Source organism: Taudactylus pleione, unplaced genomic scaffold (assembly GCF_031769625.1).
Source record: "Taudactylus pleione unplaced genomic scaffold, aTauple2 ptg000032l, whole genome shotgun sequence".
In the NCBI taxonomy this organism is placed as follows: domain Eukaryota; kingdom Metazoa; phylum Chordata; class Amphibia; order Anura; family Myobatrachidae; genus Taudactylus; species Taudactylus pleione.
Window position 1 is genome coordinate 26,443,234 of NW_028284434.1, and position 19,953 is coordinate 26,463,186.

At 42.0% G+C, this 19,953-nt stretch overlaps 1 protein-coding gene across 1 annotated transcript in view; it reads right to left on the reverse strand.

Annotated features, from left to right (window-relative positions):
• The window catches only part of TMEM130 (transmembrane protein 130), a 58,621-nt gene that overhangs the window by 8,892 nt on the left and 29,776 nt on the right, over positions 1-19,953 (reverse strand). The window contains exons 6-7 of the mRNA XM_088451865.1: positions 18,969-19,171; positions 16,705-16,826 (exon numbers count right to left, since the gene is read on the reverse strand). Of these exons, the coding sequence (XP_088307991.1) occupies positions 16,705-16,826; positions 18,969-19,171 (325 nt within the window). The remainder of the gene's footprint in view (positions 1-16,704; positions 16,827-18,968; positions 19,172-19,953) is intronic.

Here is a 19,953-nt window from a genome sequence, read left to right on the forward strand (position 1 = left end):
CGAGTAAAGAGTTGCTGCAAGCGACTACGGTAATGTACACTGACGCATGCACAGTTTACCAATAATCACTCAACTGCGGAAATATCGGCACTGCATACATCTCAGTTTGGTAACAAGTAGTGTAGGAGCTGCATAAATTTACAAATATCCCTTTGCTTTAGTAACCTTTAGAATTTTCAGTACTGTCTGCAACTAGTTTTGTACATAATGTTTAGTTTTGGGTTTTTAAATAAGGCCACCTTGTACATGGATAGCTCTTTACCTCGACATATTACATTTCTTTGATGTTGTTGTAATGTTGTCTAATGCTGGCCACATACTTAGAAGTCTGATTGATGGATAATTGCAATTATTTCTGATTGGATCATAGTAATCTGCTGAGATCTGTGATCAATTTTTCCATAATTCTGGGGAGTACAGATCTAATTGGTATAGTCCATTTGGCTCACACTGGCCACACATTACCCTTGTGTGAACCATTCACAACCAATTAAATGAATATTTCATCCTATTTTTACATTTATGGTACAGATGGTTAACCAATGACAGGCTCACATAAAGGCCAATGGAAACACCAGTCAACCTATTTTGTATCCAGCTAAATCACGAGGCACTCAAAGTATAGAACTTGTCACCAGACAACATTCTATACCTATACGTCAGGGAAAAAGGGGGAAGGGAAACTACGTCGCACTGGCTTGTTATAATACAGTTAAATCCATTAAACATATGTTGACAAAGCCACTATATATACTAAACTATTACATGGAAGGTAGATCATCCATGTATGTATAGAAAAAAGTAGAAGAAGTGGCGGTGCTCACTAGAGTAATACACATTATAGTTTAAAAGAGAAAGAAAAGAAACTCTATTTGGTGAGCACTCTTGGTCATATACAGAAAGAGAAACAGATATAGGTCTGTCACAGACCCCTTAAAATTCAACTTTTAATAAGAGTAATTTAAAAAAATTAAATTACTCTTATTAAAAAATTAAAAAAATTAAATTACTCTTATTAAAAGTTGAATTTTAAGGGGTCTGTGACAGACCTATATCTGTTTCTCTTTCTGTATATGACCAAGAGCGCTCACCAAATAGAGTTTCTTTTCTTTCTCTTTTAAACTATAACATTCTATACCTTACAGGCTGCTGCTGTGCAAGCTGAAGGTCTGCTTTGAAAAAAGAATAGTGCATAACTAGTGCTTAAATTACTGTCTCCCATATCTCTCAAATGTCCTGACTTCAGTGGGACAGTCCTGGTTTGGGGGCTCTGTCCTGCCGTCACGATCAGAACTGCATTGATCTGAGCCACGGGGGAAGGAGTCTCCTTTTCACTGCATGAATGGTTGCTCTGCTCATAAAGACTCTGGGCCTGATTCAGAGCCGCTCGTAAGCGACCGCTCGTTCTCTCCGAGCGATGTTCGCACAACTGCGCATGTGTATGGGTTGTAATACGCATGCGTGAACCAGTCATTGCGGTCGGAAATTGTGTGCTCCCAAAATAGCGAATGCCTGCTAATTTGAGTGACAGAATGAGGCGTTTGTGGGTGGTAACAGGGGAAGGTGCTTGAAAACGGGGAGTGGAGATCCGAACGCAGGCGTGCCAAACGGTCAAAACGGGCGTTTTAAGGGTGTGCATAATTAACAAAGCAGCATCATCGACCACGTCACTTGGTTGTCTTTTAGCCTGAACTGCTCGCATGATTGCGGTAGGAAAATCCAACCACAAGCACTGCGAGCAGTTCATACGCCTTTCGATGTACTCGATTAATCTAATAAATAGCGGAGATGACGTAGGATGCGAGCAGCCAGGGGACGTTTTTTTTAAAATAGCGAGCGCATGTTTCGTTCGCTCATTCAGACATAGAGGCGTCAACAAACCACAAAGAGTGAGCGCTCTATTTAAATATCCGGCCCCTTTTTTCTGAACGAGCGAGCGCAAATAGCGTCCGGCTCTGAATCAGGCCCTCTGCTCTTTATACTGGGACCAAAGTGATTCCAAGGTCCCAAATATGATTCCCTAATCAGCCCCTGCAGTCTAGGTACTTGTGAGGAGACCTTTTGCTATGTAGCACAGCGCCGGCAGCCCTATGGAAAGTACAATCTCTGTTTTCCTCTTACATGTACCAGCCCTGCACATACCAACTTGATCATGCTCTCCCTATTTCAGTCTAACCATTGTCTACCACAAAATTTGGCTGCAACATTTCTGGACTTCCATACACATCTAATTACAGTAACCTAAGTGCACCATCAAACAAAAATGATATTGATACAGCACTGGACCAAATGGCTCCCAGCTATAAGTGCTGGCAGTTCATTAGTTTAATAGAGAACTTCTTGAAACAAGGTCAGTACCATAAAACTGGCAAAAAAACAATGTTCAACAAGGAAACATAGGTAGGTGATTGGAAGTGCATATGAGGCCATAGGATAGATGACTGATAGTGGATGTAAAACCATAGGTAGGTGATTGGTAGTGGGTATGAGGCCATAGATACAGTACATGATTTGTAGTGGATATGAGGCTATAGATAGAAGTGGATATAAAGTCATAGGATAACTGGTTGGTAGTGGATGTGAAGTCATAGGATAGATGATTAGTAGTAGATATGAAGCCATGGGTAGGGGATTGATAGTGGATATGAGGCCATGAGTAGGTGATTGGCAGTGGATATAAGGCCACAGGAAGGTGATTGGGTATGGGATATTAGGTACATGATTGGTAGTGGATATGAGGCCATAGGTACGTTATTGGTAGTGGGTATGATTCCATAGGTACGTGATTGGTAGTGGGTATGAGACCATAGGTACGTTATTGGTAGTGGGTATGATTCCATAGGTACGTGATTGGTAGTGGGTATAAAGTCATAGGATAACTGGTTGGTAGTGGATATGAAGTCATAGGATAGATGATTAGTAGTGGATATGAGGCCATGGGTAGGTGATTGATAGTGGATATGAGGCCATTGGTAGGTGTTTGGCAGTGGATATGAAGCCATTGGTACTGTAGGTCATTGGCAGTGGGTATGAGGCCATAGGTAATTGAGTGTTAGACAACAGGTAATTGATTGTTAGACAATTGAGCAGCATAGTATGCACCACAGAAGCACTTGCAAACAATTGACGCAAGCACCTTTGATGTGTTTGATAGTAGTGTTTGCACTAGTGTTCAGTCTGGGTAAATAAGATATGATCTGAAACCCAGAGCATTACTGCCATACTTGCAAACACTAGTACCAGTGGAGGTGTGCATGAGGCCTCAGATACTGTAGGTCACAAAAACGGGGAAAAAAAATTATATAAAGCTACAGATGAAAAATAATTGATCTATACTAGTATACCTCTTTTCCACCAAAATTCCGGGTATGACCCGGAGTTGGAACAGGGTTCCTATCCGGATCAGACCCGGAATTTATCCGGCGCCGACTCGGGATATTCCCGAGTCGGCGCCACTCACACCGCAGTCGGGTCTGCATAGACCCAGCTTTTCCGGCGTGAAAGTGGACGCTTGGAGATGACGTCATCTCCAAGCACCACTGAAGCCGGACCAATCGGCCGGCTTGCAGCGCACTGCAGGTCATCAAGAGTGCGCCGTACACACAGCAGGGTTTCATGGGCTACGCCCGTGTTAAACCCTGCTATTTACCTGGGTTGGATTGCCGGGTCACTCGACCCGGCGATCCAACCCTCACCCCTTTTACACCAAGGAGCTGCCCGGGTTAACCCTGCAATAACCCGGGTTTTAGCTCCGGTGTAAAAGGGGTATAAGACAGAAAAATTTGTGGGATTTAAAAAGGGAGTAAATGAATGAATGAACTCAGTAAAAAGGGAGAGGAGATTAATGAGATGCGTAACATGGGTGTAGATCACAGGTTCTCAAACTCAGGACCTCATTCAGATGCGCTCACAAAAAGCGAGCGCTCGCACTGAATGAGGGCGGCCACTTTTTTTCTTTAAACCGGCCTCCTAGCCGCTCGCTAAGCTGTGGGTGACCACCCACAACTTTTGTGAGCGGCCAGGTGATGGTCGCGATTATCACGACCATCGGGCTTGCGGCGAGACCCTTGTGGGGCAACATTGACAGCCGCCCCATTTGTAGCGAGCCCCGGAGCGAGTGAATTTCTCCCTCACTACAGGGCTTGCGCATGCGCAGAGCCCCACCATCGACCCGGTTGTGAGCGGGTCTGAATAAGGGCCTCAGTCCTCAGGACCCTAAACAGTGGATGTTTCCAGGTCTCCTCACAGAATCAAAAGTAATATAATTATCTCCACCTGTAGATCTTTTAAAATGTGTCAGAGAGTAATGAATACACCTGTGCTCCTGCTGGGTGACCTGGAAAACGTGACCTGTGTGGGGTCCGGAGGACCGAGTTTGAGAACCTCTGGTGTAGATGAATGAGATGTCTAAAAAGAGAGTGCAGATTAATCAGTTTCATTGTTTAGAATTGTATAAGTAACTGCTTGTATTCCATCTTGAATATAGAGTACAGTTTTGAGCACCTGTCTAAAAGAAAGAGCTTAAGGAACTGAAGAGGGTCCACAGGTCGACAACTATAATAATAAAAATAACGGGGTTCAATTATGGAGGAAAATAAGAGACTGGATGTGTGCCTTAGGGGGGCCTTATTTACAATGTATATGTATATTTAAGATCAAGAAAAACTATTGTAAAATGATTGTTTCATTCTCTCTGAACAATGCAGGTGACAAGGGGACAGCAGCCTGGATACATAAGCAGCACAGAAAGGGGGTCTTCACTTGCTTGCTTTTATTGCTTTTTTTAAAGTTAAACTACAAATATTGAACTTTATTTTATACTTTTCACTTTCTGCTACATCCCCTTACACATTAACCCTTCGCACTCCTCCTCCTACTGCAAATGAGGCAGAAAATGGAAAGCGATGTGTGAATTTCTGCAAAAAGCCATATTTATTTCAACCCACGTAAATTGTCACCTCCAACTGTTCCAGGACCAAAAATGGGTAGAAAACAAAATCCCACCTCCCCCAAGCTTCTATCACTCGGCAAGGCTGAAGTTTGGAACCGCTTGTGCTCATTATAGAACAAGAGGTCCAAGAACACAGCTGGGATTTTTTTTCAAATCTGAAACATTGCTCATCTCCATTTAACTCCTTCACAGATATTAACAATCCCTCTCCATACTGCCAGCAGACGTAGAGAGACAGGATAGCGGCATGTTTTGGACCTCTCCCACACTGCTAGAATCGAATTAAAATGTTTTGAGTTTGCAACTTGTGGCAGCATTGTAAAAAAAAAATATTTAATATCTTTCCGAAATTCTGCAACAGTACCTGGCGGAACAGTAATTGTGTTGTGTTACCCTATTATCTGCCAGTGGAGGTCATTTACATAGACTAGCCTTTAAGTACCAAGAAACACTTTGGTTTTGCACCAAGTTGCTTTGCTGCTCTACCCGAAACAAGGTACACACTTATGCTCTCCAATCAGGAGACAGTGCTGAAGCCTAAAAGCGCACCTGGGTGTGCGTACAGCAGGAAAAACAACTGGGTTCCATTAAGAACAGGGGCGTAACTAAGTATTTGGAGGCCCCATAGCAAAAGTGTGTAAGGGTCCCTATGTACCACCCAGTGGTGAAATATGTATATAACACATGTAACTTTGACAAGGAAGATGGGCCCCCCCTCTGCTCTGGGCCCCATAGCAGCTGCACCCCTTTCACCTATAGTAGTTACACCCATGATTAAGAGTATGAGGGGTATTCAATATGGGAGCGAAAAGTCCGTGCTGGACTTTTCACTCCACATCGGAGATTTTCCTGGGATAAAGTATCGGGCGCGCGCCCGCTTTATCCCCGTATTCAATTTGAAAGCTACGAAAACGGGACCCGGCGAAGCAGGATTGGCAAAAAAAATTTAAAAATTACCTGGAATAAATTGTAGTACCCCCCTAAAACTGTAAAAACATGGGGGATCACTATGGGTACCCCCGTTTTAGCCTGCAAATGAAAGAAGGGGATTTAAATAGCGGCTGCAGATGTTTTTTTCCCGACATTGAAGAAGTGATGCAGAAGAGCACTTAGGTTTTTTTTTTTCGTTTTTTTAAGTGATCCCATCAAATTTGGGGTACATGAAAATGGGTACTAGCATATTTTGATGTCCCTAAAGTAAGTTTTTAAAAATTCTGCATTTGTGCACCTGCCGCTATAAATCTATTCTAAAATACACCTGCCGCATACTTGCAGAATAGCCCTGAACCTATTTCCCTATTGTTAAACACTTTTTCCCATTTTTTTTTTCACCCCAAATTTTCAATATTTTTTTTGGGGTGTCCCTATTTTTTTTTTCAACTTTTTTTGACACAGTTTATTTTAAAATGACATTCCCAGGGGTGCAGGCTATTTTTTTAAGCCTGCACCCCTAAACCCCAATTCTGCACTTTTTTTCGCCACCTATTCAGTGGTGAAAAGTTATCCCCATTTTCTGTCAAAGACTTTTCGAACCTGCGAAAAGTCTTTGAAATTGAATACGGTGTAAAACCAAAACCAGCGAAAATGACGTCATCGGTGCGAAATTATCGCAAAAACTGACTTTTCGCTCCAAATTGAATAGCCCTGTAAAGGGCCTAATTCTGAGTTGGGAGTAAAGCAAAAAAGAGCAAAGGGTATATTTACTAAAGGTCCATTTTGATCGATTTAAAATCTATGAAAATTGATCAACATCGATGTTGTGTTTCTGGGGCTAAATCACGCATTTACTAACAGACTATTTTTTTTATTTTTTTTTAAGTATTAGTAAATGTGTGCTAAGGCCCCAGAAACACAACATCGAAGTCGATTTTCATCGCTTTTTAAATCGATCTTTAGTAAATAGACACCCAAGTAACTGTGCAACTAGATAATGCAAGGGTTGTAAATCCATTTATTGTTTTTGCATGCTGAGTAAATACCGTCTGCTTCTGCATGTAGCCCACAAATGCTGGACAGCTGTATTGTTACACTGCAATTTATATACTCTCACATCTAACTCTCTCTGCACATGTTACATCTACCCCACCTGCACAGCAATTCTTTTTTTTTTTGCTGTACTCCCACCTCAGAATCAAGTCCATAGCCACAAAGGCCCTGATTCAGAGGCGCACGTAATGTCATGCTACACGCAAGCCGCCAAAGTCTTCAGTCTGTACATGTATCCCAATGGTTACAATTGCTCACAGCGCCATGCAAATTCAGTGGGGGTTTCTGGGATATAACAGGGGGGAAGTAATGCGGTGGTGTCATGGTCAGCGACTGCCTCTAAAGACGTACTTGCACTGGCTCTGTGGCCATGCCTTCATCATACTTCCCGACAATCTGGCTGCCCCCTCTGGGAGGAGACGGCCAGGTCAGCACAACAGGGGGGCGTGACATGATTTTGGGGGTGGAGCGGGAGGCATGACTGGCACAAGATAAAGAAGCACCACCATAACTACGCCATGCCAGTTTTCTGTAAAACTTATACCAGAAACAATTCTGTACATATCTAGTCAATTTAGTGCAATAAAACCCAAACTATATAAATATCCACAGTGGTTTTATTTGCTCTTTAATTTACTTTTTAAATAGTGGCAAATATTGGCAGGTCTTTAAGAAAAAGGGGTAAGTTTACTAAAGGTCAAATTTAATCCATTAAAAAATCTATCGGTCAACATACATGTTGTGTTTCAGGGGCTAAATCCCACATTTACTAACAGACGATTTTTGGATATCAATTTTTAAGTGTTAGTAAATGTGTGATTTAGCCCCTGAAACAAAAAATTTATGCTGATCAACTTGGATTGATGTTTAATCGATTGAAAGCAATTAAATTCGACCTAATTACCCCTTAGTGTTTTCTGTGTTCATAGACAGCTATTCATCATAACTCGTTGCTGGAAATTAAGCTGGTAATCCTACACCTCATTTATTTGATCCCAGCATGTGACCTTCCATTATAGCTTCCTGCACCTTTCACAGATCACCAACGATAGTCACAGGTGACCCTGCTTTGTATGTCACTTGGGGTCCTGGGTCATTGCCATATTATTCTATGAATTTGTTTTCATCAATGTAAGAAAGCTTGTCATCACTTTCCCTCAGCTAGTACCTATCCTTGTGTTTCCCGTGACTGCCGGAGGAAATGTCAGGTCATAGCAACTTCCTCCTACAGTCAGACAAGGGCAGAGATGTACTGATTAGAGAGAAAAGAAAAGTCTGTGAGACTCGTAGGTGCACTCTTGGGTGAAACTGAAAGAAGAGAGGGGAGACTGGGCTGTCATAATGCTGATGTTTATATTTTGATAAAAAATAACTTTTATTAATATTATTTAAAAAAACCAAAGATATGTTGTAACACAGTATTAAAAATAAAGAAATAGTGTATATAGTAAGGAAAAAGTGTGAGTTAAAATATACCTAATAAAGCCGCTGGGTGATTTGGTAATTATCCAGACGTATTATCTGGGTTTATTTATACAAGGGATAAATGCTTCTGCTCACTATTTTGTAGCTTAGGTTTAGCTGTTTCCTAGAGCAGGTTTAGCTGTTTCCTAGAGCAGAGTTAATATGTTGTGTCATGTATCATTGGTAACATTTGTCTACCTCTTGATACATTGTAACAATGATAACAGAAGAATAATTCAATTGTCTCAAAGTTCATCACTCTGCAGCAGTGGCGGGCTGGGCCGGGGGGCAGGGTGCCATGTGCCCCCCGGGCCGCAGCGTCATGCGGGCCGCGGGCCGGTGCAGTCTGCGTCACTGTGACACAGACTGCACCGCGTGTGTAGCGCTGACCGGACGGAGTCCGGTTAGCGCTACACAGCACAAACACACAGCCGCCGGAGCCGGCAACTGTGTGTTTGCTGTAATCAGCAGTCTGTCAGACTCTCAGCGGCTGCCGCTGCTCCCACTGCGGGAGCCATCTTCCGGCTCCCACAGTGGGTAATGGGAGAGACGTCGTCATGACGACGTCTCTCCCATAATGCAAAGCGGCCAGAGGAGCCGGTGGAAGCGTCGGACCAGGAGCGGGTAATTGTTTTTTTTTTATTTTTTTATTAAGTCTCTCTCTACTATGGGGGCACTACCAAGGGGGGGGGATTACTATGGGGGCACTACCAAGGGGGGGTTACTATGGGGGCACTACCAAGGGGGGGATTACTATGGGGGCACTACCAAGGGGGGGGATTACTATGGGGGCACTACCAAGGGGGGAGTTACTATGGGGGCACTACCAAGGGGGGGGATTACTATGGGGGAACTACCAAGGGGGGGGATTACTATGGGGGCACTACCAAGGGGGGGGATTACTATGGGGGCACTACCAAGGGGGGAGTTACTATGGGGGCACTACCAAGGGGGGGATTACTATGGGGGCACTACCAAGGGGGGGGTTACTATGGGGGCACTACCAAGAGGGGGGTTACTATGGGGGCACTACCAAGGGGGGGGGATTACTATGGGGGCACTACCAAGGGGGGGGGATTACTATGGGGGCACTACCAAGGGGGGGATTACTATGGGGGCACTACCAGGGGGGGATTTCTATGGTGGCACTACCAGGGGGGGATTACTACTGGGGGCACTACCAGGGGGGTGGATTACTATGGGGGCACTACAAGGGGGGGACTACTACTACTGGGGGCACTACAAGGGGGGGACTACTACTACTGGGGGAAGTACAAGGGGGGACTACTACTACTACTGGGGGCACTACAAGGGGAGGGGACTACTACTAGGGGCACTGCATAGGGGGAGGGGACTACCACTGGGGGCACTGCGAGGGACCACTGCTGGGGGCTCTATATAAAGGGCAATACTGGGGGTACTGCATAGGGGGGAGACTACACCTGGGGCCACTATTTAAGGGACATTGCATAAGGGTTACCACTATTGGGGGCACTGCATGGGGGGTGGACTGCTACTGGGGGCACTGCATAGGGGGTACCACTATTGGGGGCACTATATAAGGGGCCTACTACTGGGGGCACAAGAGGCACTGAACAGGGGGGACCACTACTGGGGGCACAAGGGGCACTGCATAGGGGGGGATCACTACTGGGGGCACTACTGGAGGCCTGCATAAGGGTGTTATCTCCTGTGGCACACGGGGGCACTGCATATGGGCACTACGACAGGGGGCTGCCCCTAATCTTTATTTTTACCTTACATTAATCCCATATGGACCCGCCTCCTCCCTGAAACACTTGAGGGCGGGCGGCGCCGTAGCACGCACGTTTTTCGGGCACCGTAGCTAAACGCTACTCCTCTGCCAGGGCCGCCTGCATGCATTTGCCCCCCAGGCTAAAAGTTGCCAGCCAGCCCCTGCTCTGCAGTGAGTGTAAATCTAACTGTAAATATTTTGACAGTAAACGAATGGAATAACCAACTTCACCTATTATTTAGTATATTGTCTATTATTAAATGCACAACATATATTTGGCATTTGGTTTGAAATAAATACCAAATGTGTAAGATTATTTAATGTAATTGAGTACTTCAATCACGAGTTCTTCATAGTTTATTAATTGTGCCTACAATCGTATTATTTAATTGCAGCACTCTAATACCAAACCTTCATATATATCATACCATTGGTGATAGTATTATTATATTAAATATCTGCGATTATAATCACATTATTTATCACCAATGCGTGGCTCGTGTGTGTAACCCCAATATTACCCACATATGATTGGAAACTGGGCCAAGCCTGTCTCTCCAATACCTGATTCTGAAAAGGCAAGGTTACTCTTATTAATTAGTGCAGTGTTGCGGTTTTCACCACATTAATAAAGCAGTATATTTGTTCTAGCTTTTTCTTAATTTTCTTACTATACTGCTCAAAGTAAAGCTAGGTAATAGTAGCAATGTATGGGTTATTTTACAAAGTAAATTGGAGTATTTATCTCAAACAGTATTGTGTGAACACACTCTCCTAATTCTCTAGTATCCTCCGGCGTGCATATACTCGGCACTTATAGCCGCGGCTTCACTGCCGTCTAATCGCCGGAGCAAGTACCAGTGCGGTATGGTGATATATTGCAAATCTTTGTTATAACATATGGCAAACTATTTCAAACTGGACATGTGTGTCCTTTTAACCCAGCGGGCTTTCAGGTGCCGATGTACATTTCGCCGGATGTCCGGCTTCCTCAGGGCAAGCCGAGCGCTCAGCCCTGCTCCGTTTAAGTAGCCACCCCCAGACTACCGTAGTTAGGGGGTGTGTACATTAGATCTTCAATAGTAATTCATGATAGGAGGATTTATTCTAACTCGTTATATACAGATATAGTCTCTTTTAATAAATGCGGTCAATGGTTGTCCAATGTTATAATATATAACTAATTCACAATATAACAATTATTCCAATTAGAGTCATAATTTTTAATTTATATCTCATATTTAAGACTTTTAAAAGATAATATATTTGATATATTCTTTTATGGATATATATAGAAATAATACATTCTATAATCATTATATCTTATTCATCTATATAGTATTATTTAGATTAGTGAAAATATGAAAGAATTAAATATATCTGATAATTAATATTCATTATATCGTGATATTTTTTTAAAAAGGTGTTGTAAATGTGAAACAAGTTTTTTAATTATGTTCAAACTGTATATAATATCGTTCTTGTGAATTAAATGATAAAATTGAATAGAAAATATCTAGTGAGGTGTGCTAAGTATCATAATATAGGTATTGTGTTGTGCTTAAGTAAATTGTGAAATAAAAAATATATGTTATAAAAACATTTGTTATATATATTAAAAAGAAAAAACTTAAAAATAATATTTGTTAATATTATAAATAATGTGAAAGAAAGTGAAAAAAAGGTGAAAAATATGTGATATAATGTGAAAAAAACATATTGAGCCAATAAATGTAAAAAAGAAAAATAAATTTAAGTGTAAAAAAATTATATTTTAGGAATTATATATTTATTACAGACAGATAACTAATTAAGTATATTTTTGATAATTACCAATTAATCTATCTAAAAAGAGATATATTCATCTTTCATATCTGCTCCAAATTATTTGGGATGAAGAATAATTATGAAATTCTAATATTCTTACTGGGATAATTTTTATGTATAGTTTAATGGACTCCACTTCTCTATTATATGTGGTGTCATTCACAGGACTCACATTATATAATCCATGGAAAGAAGTGTTTTTAAAATAAATCTATAATCATAAAGATAACTGCAACCAATTAATCCTTTGTTGTCTCTGAACTATAGATGTGAATAGGGCATAGTATGTTCCTAGGGGACAGTACTTGTCTGTATAGGAAAAAAATATATATAATAAATAATAATACAAACAGATCTATTTATTCCTATATTGCCTATGTTTAAAATAGAATCTGTGTACCAGACTAATTTATTAAAAGAAAGGTAATACATCTATAATATCCCGGTGAGGATTTCCCTCTTATTTTCTCTTTTTTATTCCCTTCCTATTATTCTGTTTTTATATATGCTACATAATGCATCAAAGGGGTCATGGGTTCAATGGAATTATTGATTATAGACATTAATGTGTATGCCATATTCTGCAAGAAATGAATGGAAATCTTCATATCAATCAATTCCCTTCTTATTACTTTGTTTTTATAAATGCTACATGATGCATCAAAGGGGTCATGGGTTCAATGGAATTATTTACACAGGTAATTATTAATAACAGATATTAATGTATATACTATATTCTATAAGAAATGGATGGGAAATCATCATATCAATCAGTCTAAAAAGACTGTGAAGTTGTTACTTTCATTCATTCCTTTTGGTATGATAGTATCCATCATATATATCATCCTCGTTTCCCTCATAGATAGTTCCTTCTTCAGATCACCACCTCTAATTCCTAGTTGGATTTTCTCCATGCCAAAAGCCCTCAGATGTCCTGGACTTCCCCCATGTTTCTTCAAGGGCAGAGATGTACTAAGCTTTGGAGAGCGATAAAGTGGAGATAAATAATGTACCAACCAATCAGCTTCTCAATGTCACTTTACAGGCAGCGTTTAAAAAAATGACAGGAGCTGATTGGATGGTACTTTATTTCTCTCCACTTTATCTCTGTCCAAGGCTTGAGTCAGACACATAATGGGTGTAACTGCGGGAAGCAGTGAAGGCCAGGTTAACTACATTATGCTAATGCAAGTATCCGTATGGCTTCAAGCAGGAAGCCGCACCACCCACTGTCATCATTAGCATCGGCATCTGCACCTGGCACAAGTTGGAGCAAGAAAACTGGCCTCGCTGTACGCATGCCACAGAATAGCTACACACCCACAACACACCCATGACGGATCGCAACGCTGCCGCCCAATCGCTCTTTGCAGCCATACGGAGCTGCATTAGTCTTAGCACCAGGCCCAATATAAGGAGCATAGTGAGATTAGAAAAAGTAAGAGACGAGGAGGTGAGGGTGCCTTAAGCTGAGAACACACTTAACGATATGTTAAACGATTTGCTAGATTCTGACTGAAAGAAACGACAAATCGTTCAAATCGTCAAGTGTGTACCCACTATGTCGCCCATTGCGCGCTCCTGCGGGATCGTCAGCCGCATCGTAAGGCAGCTTAGGGGTCTATTTACTAAGCAGTGTTAGGAGACAGAGTGAAAATTGATAAGGTACCAGCCAATCAGCTCCTAACTGCCATGTCACAGGCTGTGTTTGAAAAATGGCAGTTGGGAGCTGATTGGCTGGCACCTTATCACTTTTCACTCTGTCTCCTAACACTGCTTAGTAAATAGACCCCTCTGACAATGCGACTAGCGACCCCATGCAGCGGGATGCAGCAGGGGCCAATATATCCGCCTGATATGTCGGCCCATCGGCGGGGGGTTCTCAGTCGCATCGCTGGGTACACACATCGTTTAGTGAGTACCCAGCTTTAGTCAAGATTAGATTTACATGACCTGGATTACAAAGTCATTGTTTTAGTTTCTAGTCCCCCATCCTCTGCCAGCAAAATTCTGCCACCTAAGGTAAGGCCCTCACCTGCAAATGTCCCGTGATGCAGTGTAAGCCTCAGAGAGATCACTGCCTTTGTGTTCTTCATCCTTTTTCTAGATGTACTTTTTTATTTGTATTTTTGTGATTTACAACAAATGTACGTCATTGCAATTTATTTTCATTCCTGCAGCTTTCTATACGTACATACAAAAGTCCATTCTTCTAATAATGCTAGTTTGTGATTTCAGCTATCATAGAGCCCTGGTTTTTCTGGACATCACGCAGTGAGTGTAAATTAGTTTCTGCTGCTGTGAAATATCCTTGCCATTCATTTCCCCGAAACATATCATAGCTACTAACGTGTTGTGCTATTGTATACTACCTGCGTTCTCCTGCAGCCAAAAATATCAGGACATTGTTTCATGAAACGTCAGCTATAATTATCGGCAGAGCCAGAATGTTCTCACTTAGAACAACACATCTTACAAAGCATTAAGGCGCTTCTGGGCTGTGTAATGACGAGGACACATAGCTGGCATTGAATTTATACATCGCTCCTGTAATTCTCTTCAATTTGTCTGTAAGTTCAGCTATTGTGGCCAATTTTATATAATTCCTCTGTACAGTGATCGTTCTATTTGTTGAATCATTTCAGTACGCAGAGGAAAGACGCTTTACTGGCAATAGTGACTCATTGCGGCATATTGGAGAGCGCAAGTTAATGGCTTGTGACTATAGGGAGTAAATAAATTATGTATTAATGTAATATTTCATTTTCCAGCCTTGTGGAGTCTAATTCTATTGAATTGTGTTAGCACCAAATAATAAAATGTTTTTCCATTACATAAATATGCAGGAAGTGAATATTGAACATGACTAAATGTTCTTAGGCAGTGTTTACGTTTTAAAATTCAATGAAAAGACAACTAAAGACGTAAAAATAAAATGTTACTATGTACGGCATTGGAGTAAAGATTTTCAATTTCCAAATGTTCTAAATGTTAATTTGATGGTGTATTTCATTCCCCAATGTTAACAAACACAGGACTTTGACGTTAAGCATACAAAAATTCTGAAAATGTATATATTTGTATAAATTGCAATCCTGTGTAACTACACTATGTAGACAAAAGTGATTGGACACCCCCGCGCAAGCAAAATGCATACCATGCATACCATTATACACAGGTTCCAAATGGCCACTAATGTGAACACTTTGTAGAGAGGGCCATGCACTTGCAGTTCTACGGAAACAATGAATGTTTTTATCAGGATGTCAATGCCGCCGGTCATGTTTCCAGGGAGACGCGGGACTGGTATACAGAAAAATCGGTAACACGGATCAACTGGCCAGCTCAGAGTCCAGATCTTAACCCCTTTGAAAACCTCTGGGACAAATTGGAGCGATGGGTGCGTTCTAGGCCAACTCGACCTTCTTCAGTGCCACGGTTGGTCTCTGTACTTAAGGCAGAAGGGAAAATATACCGCCTGTTGTTGTCCACGAACTTGTGGACAGTTTACAAAGAAAGGTGTCTACAGTAATCACTGCACGTGGTGGACCTACAAAGTACTGACGTCAATACAATCTTGTTGATCTATTTGCTGCCAGTGACCAATCACTTTTGTCTACATAGTGTAGTATTGAATGCATTCCTAGTTGATGGCTAGTATGAAATGCAGTGCCGCATTTAACGACATGAACACAATGCGGAGCCTTTCTTGTGGCTAGTACACAAAACAGACTTCTCTCTAGCAGGCAGTGTACTAAACCGATTGCATTCTGGTGACTAATATAAAAATTAAGTATAGACAACACTCTAGTGGTTAGAGTACAATTGAGGCCCAATAACTTGGATGCTAATAAACAATACAGAGCTAATTATTTGTGGGTTACTGTACAATACTAAACACCTCTGAAAATGCCTAATGTACAAGACAGAAAATATAATCTGGTGGCTAGCATGCAATACATACTCAATTGTCTGGTTGTTACTGCACAATACATACGCCATTCTCTGGTAACTAGTGTGCAATACAGATCACACACATACTGTAGCTAATGAACAATACAGATTTGATTATCTGGAGGCTCGTGGTCATTACAGAGCAAATTTTCTGGAAGCTTTTGTACAATACAGAACTCACTCTCTGGGGGCTAATATACACAACCTCATTCTCTAGAGGTTAAACCTCATTCTCTAGAGGCTAGTGAACAGTACAGTTTAAGTAACCACATGCCATGCTCTCCCAAATAGGCACATTTGGCTTTTTTTTGTCAGACATCTTATACGCATTTTCATTGACGCGCCTTTACTGTACATTACTCGTATTTACACGCCCTCTCCAACCGCTGTCCCTTGAAAAGTTCAACTTGTCTGGGAAAAAAAATGCATATTGCGAAAAGACGAGCATGTACTCGGCCAAAAGAAGCTGCAGTTTGCTTTTATGTCCAACTATGAGGCCCCAAGTTGGTTCAAATACAAGTTAAAAAAAAATGTAAACAGTTACAAGAAAAGATATACATTATATACTGACAACCTCAGTCTTCGCTAGCTAGTATATGCTAAGATAAAGTTTTTGTTAAAGGTGGCATTCTGTGCTATATTCAATATACAAATACATTTCTTGGATCATGTAAATTCTGTTTATTTGTCTATATTGTAACTCAATACATTAACCATGTTTCAATACACAAAGACTGTATGCTAACCACCAAGTAGGGTAACTTACCTCCACCAAGGATTTCTGATGTGTGCTAATACTGCCAGCTCTGAATAAGGTGAAGAAGATGAAGCAGATAGCAATGAGAATGAAGGAAAAACAAGGGAGGACAAACCAGACTGGGTGCACACCTGGGGGGAAAAGACGGGGTGTCAGCATTAAAAAATAACATAGGCATAAAATCATATAGACCAAAAAATAAAATAAAATAAAAATATGTATGCTGGGCACAGTGTGGGCATGGGACGGTGCATGCTGAGCACTGTGAGGATATGGGGGTTGTGCCTATATATTGGGCACTGGCTTGGTATGGGGTTTGTGCGTATTCTGGGCACTGTATGGGTATGGGTGTTGTGTGTATGCCAAGCACTGTGTGGGTATGGGAGTGTATGCTGAGTACTCTATGGGTATGGGGGTTTGTATGCTGGGCACTGTGTGAGTATGAGACTGTTTGCTGAGCACTGTATAGGGGTTGTGCGTATTCTGGGCACTGTATGGGTATGGGTGTTGTTTGTATGCCAAGCACTGTGTGGTTATGGGAGTGTATGCTGAGTACTCTATGGTTATGATGGTTTGTATGCTGGGCACTGTGTGAGTATGGGAGTGTATGCTGAGTACTCTATGGTTATGATGGTTTGTATGCTGGGCACTGTGAGAGTATGGGAGTGTATGCTGAGTACTCTATGGTTATGGGGATTTGTATGCTGGGCACTGTGTGAGTATGAGGCTGTTTGCTGAGCACTGTATGGGGGTTGTGCGTATGCTGGGCACTGTGTGGGTATGAGAGGGTGCATGCTGGACACTGTATGGTTAAGGGGGATACTTGCCTACCCTCCCACATCCTGAGGGAGACTCTTGGTTTAGTGCAGGACACACCCCATAGTGGCAATAGCTATGCCCATAGGTGGAGTTAGACACGGCTTTTGGGCAGAGCATGACACGAACCCTCAACTATATTCTCCCTGAAACTAGGTTTTAAAAGTAGGCTAGTATGGCATGCTTGCCAACTCTACCTGATTGTCAGGGAGACTCCCTGAAATAGTAGCAATCTCCCTGACTCCCTGAAGAGTCCAGCAATCTCCCTGATTGCACCTTACCCCCATTATGGAGCTGTTATACAGATAGAAAAAAAAAGAAAACAGAGATATATATATACATTCAAATGTGATCATCAGTGCCATTTCTCTGCATTGGTTATAAGGCACAATGATCCCTATTGCTACATACATTTTCATATAAGGTTTCTCGTGGCCAATTATATGAAACTACCTGTAAAACACAATACATGAGCAAGCCCTGAAAAGGTTCCAACAACAATTAGATCTCACTAATGCTATGGGGCTCAGTTACATGTGGATGTAAGGGACTTTTATGGCACGCCTCCCAGATGTAGGTGGTGCTTTCATAGTCTCCCTGAAATGCTTTTTCAAAAGAGGGAAAGTATGGAGTAATGTATAAAAGAGCAAGTAACTGTGCACAAACCATGCTGCATTGCAAGGGGTGCAAATAATTTATTTTAGTAAATGCTGGCTGCTTTGCATGTAGGCCACAAATGCTGGCTGCTTTATTTTTACACTGCAACTTAGAATTGACTTTGGACACGCTGCTCTCACATCTAAATCTCTCTGAACATTTTACATCTGCTCAGTGGTGGGTTTAAGGGTCAGGACACCCCTAGGCACAACATTTTTGGCCGCTGCGGATTCTTTTTTTTATGTAGCAGCACCAGTGGGGAGATAAGGGAGGGGGGGTCGCAGGCAGGAATTTGTGTGTGCGGAAAGGTTGGGGCTACCTGCTAGACAGTGACGTGCGGTGAGATCAATGGCTGGGGAGGCACACGTATAATAATACACAGTTTTTATATCAAAACTCTGCAGCATGACAGGGAGTTTGATAGGGGAGGGAGTATGACAGGGGAGGCTCAGCCTCTCCTGTCTACCCTGACTGCACGTCCCTGCTGCTAGGTCTCGGAGGCTTCAACTTAATATGTTTGATAGCCATTATCAGGTCTCACTTGTATCAGCCTAGAATAAGAGAACATGATACACCTGGAAACAGGCGCCCCTCCATTCAACGCTATATAACACATCAACATGCCCACCCTGAACTATGTTCGCAAGAGAATGCCCTGTACTAGCCTAGCTATGCCCCTTCAGTCACAAGTGTAGATGTGACAGAAATGCAATATACAATCCACAAACATGAGTACATTCAACCCAGTGTGTTCCATCAGCGCTGGTGAAATCTGCAGAATTAAACCCATCATGTCTTACCTGCAGAATCAACTGTAATGCTGCGATGGTTTAGCAGTTTGCTGACTTCATTCTGGGCTTTTGTACTCAAGCAGTACCGTCCTGCAGATTTGAATTTGTATTTTATAATGTAGGTGGTGTGATTTGTTACCACTGGGTGGCACTCTTCTCCATCCAAGGACACGCAGTCTGACTTTATGAGATAGCAAACTGTCAAAGGGAGACTGAAAGAGAAAGGTGGCATCATACATAACTCAGCCAATACGTTATAGTGCACTTGTGCGATATTTAAATTAAGCATAAATGTAGATTTTTTAGAATGGGTGGTGACCAGTATCGTAATTAGATTAAAAACAGTCATGTATTGACGTGTTGACAATTACTCATGTTTATGTAGAAACCAATGTTAAACCCTCCGGTAACTTGATTAGATAGTGTATGTGTGATGTGGGCCACAGACAGAAAGGAGATAAGGATATTATAGAGCAATGTGGCACAGAGAAAGGGGAGACTGTGGCATTGCAGGAGACAGAGGGATGGAAGTAGAATGTTCATAGTTATATGGAGAAATGGAAGGATGCTGATGATGTTATATAGAGATGGACGATATTAGGCCAAAATGAGGACATCGAGAAAAGTAAGGTCATGGTATTATCTATATATGGACAGAATGAGGACAGGTGGTTTGTGGCACTATAGAGAAACTAAAGGTGGGTAAACACTATACTATGTATATATCAGGGGCGTTTCTAGAGAGGAGGCCCCCTCCTCTCCGCCCGGCAGCGCACTGAGCTGTGGGCGGCCAGCGCCGGAGTTATAGACTCTGGGCATTAGAGTGTGCCCAGAGTCTATATTGTATGCACAGGTCACCGGGAAGATGGCCGTGACGACCATTTTCCCTGTACTGCACATACGATGGAAAATGGCCACCGCGGCCATTTTCCTGTCATTTTACAGCGCCGGACGCCAGCGCCGACGTGGGACTCCGGAGAGGTAAGAAATATTA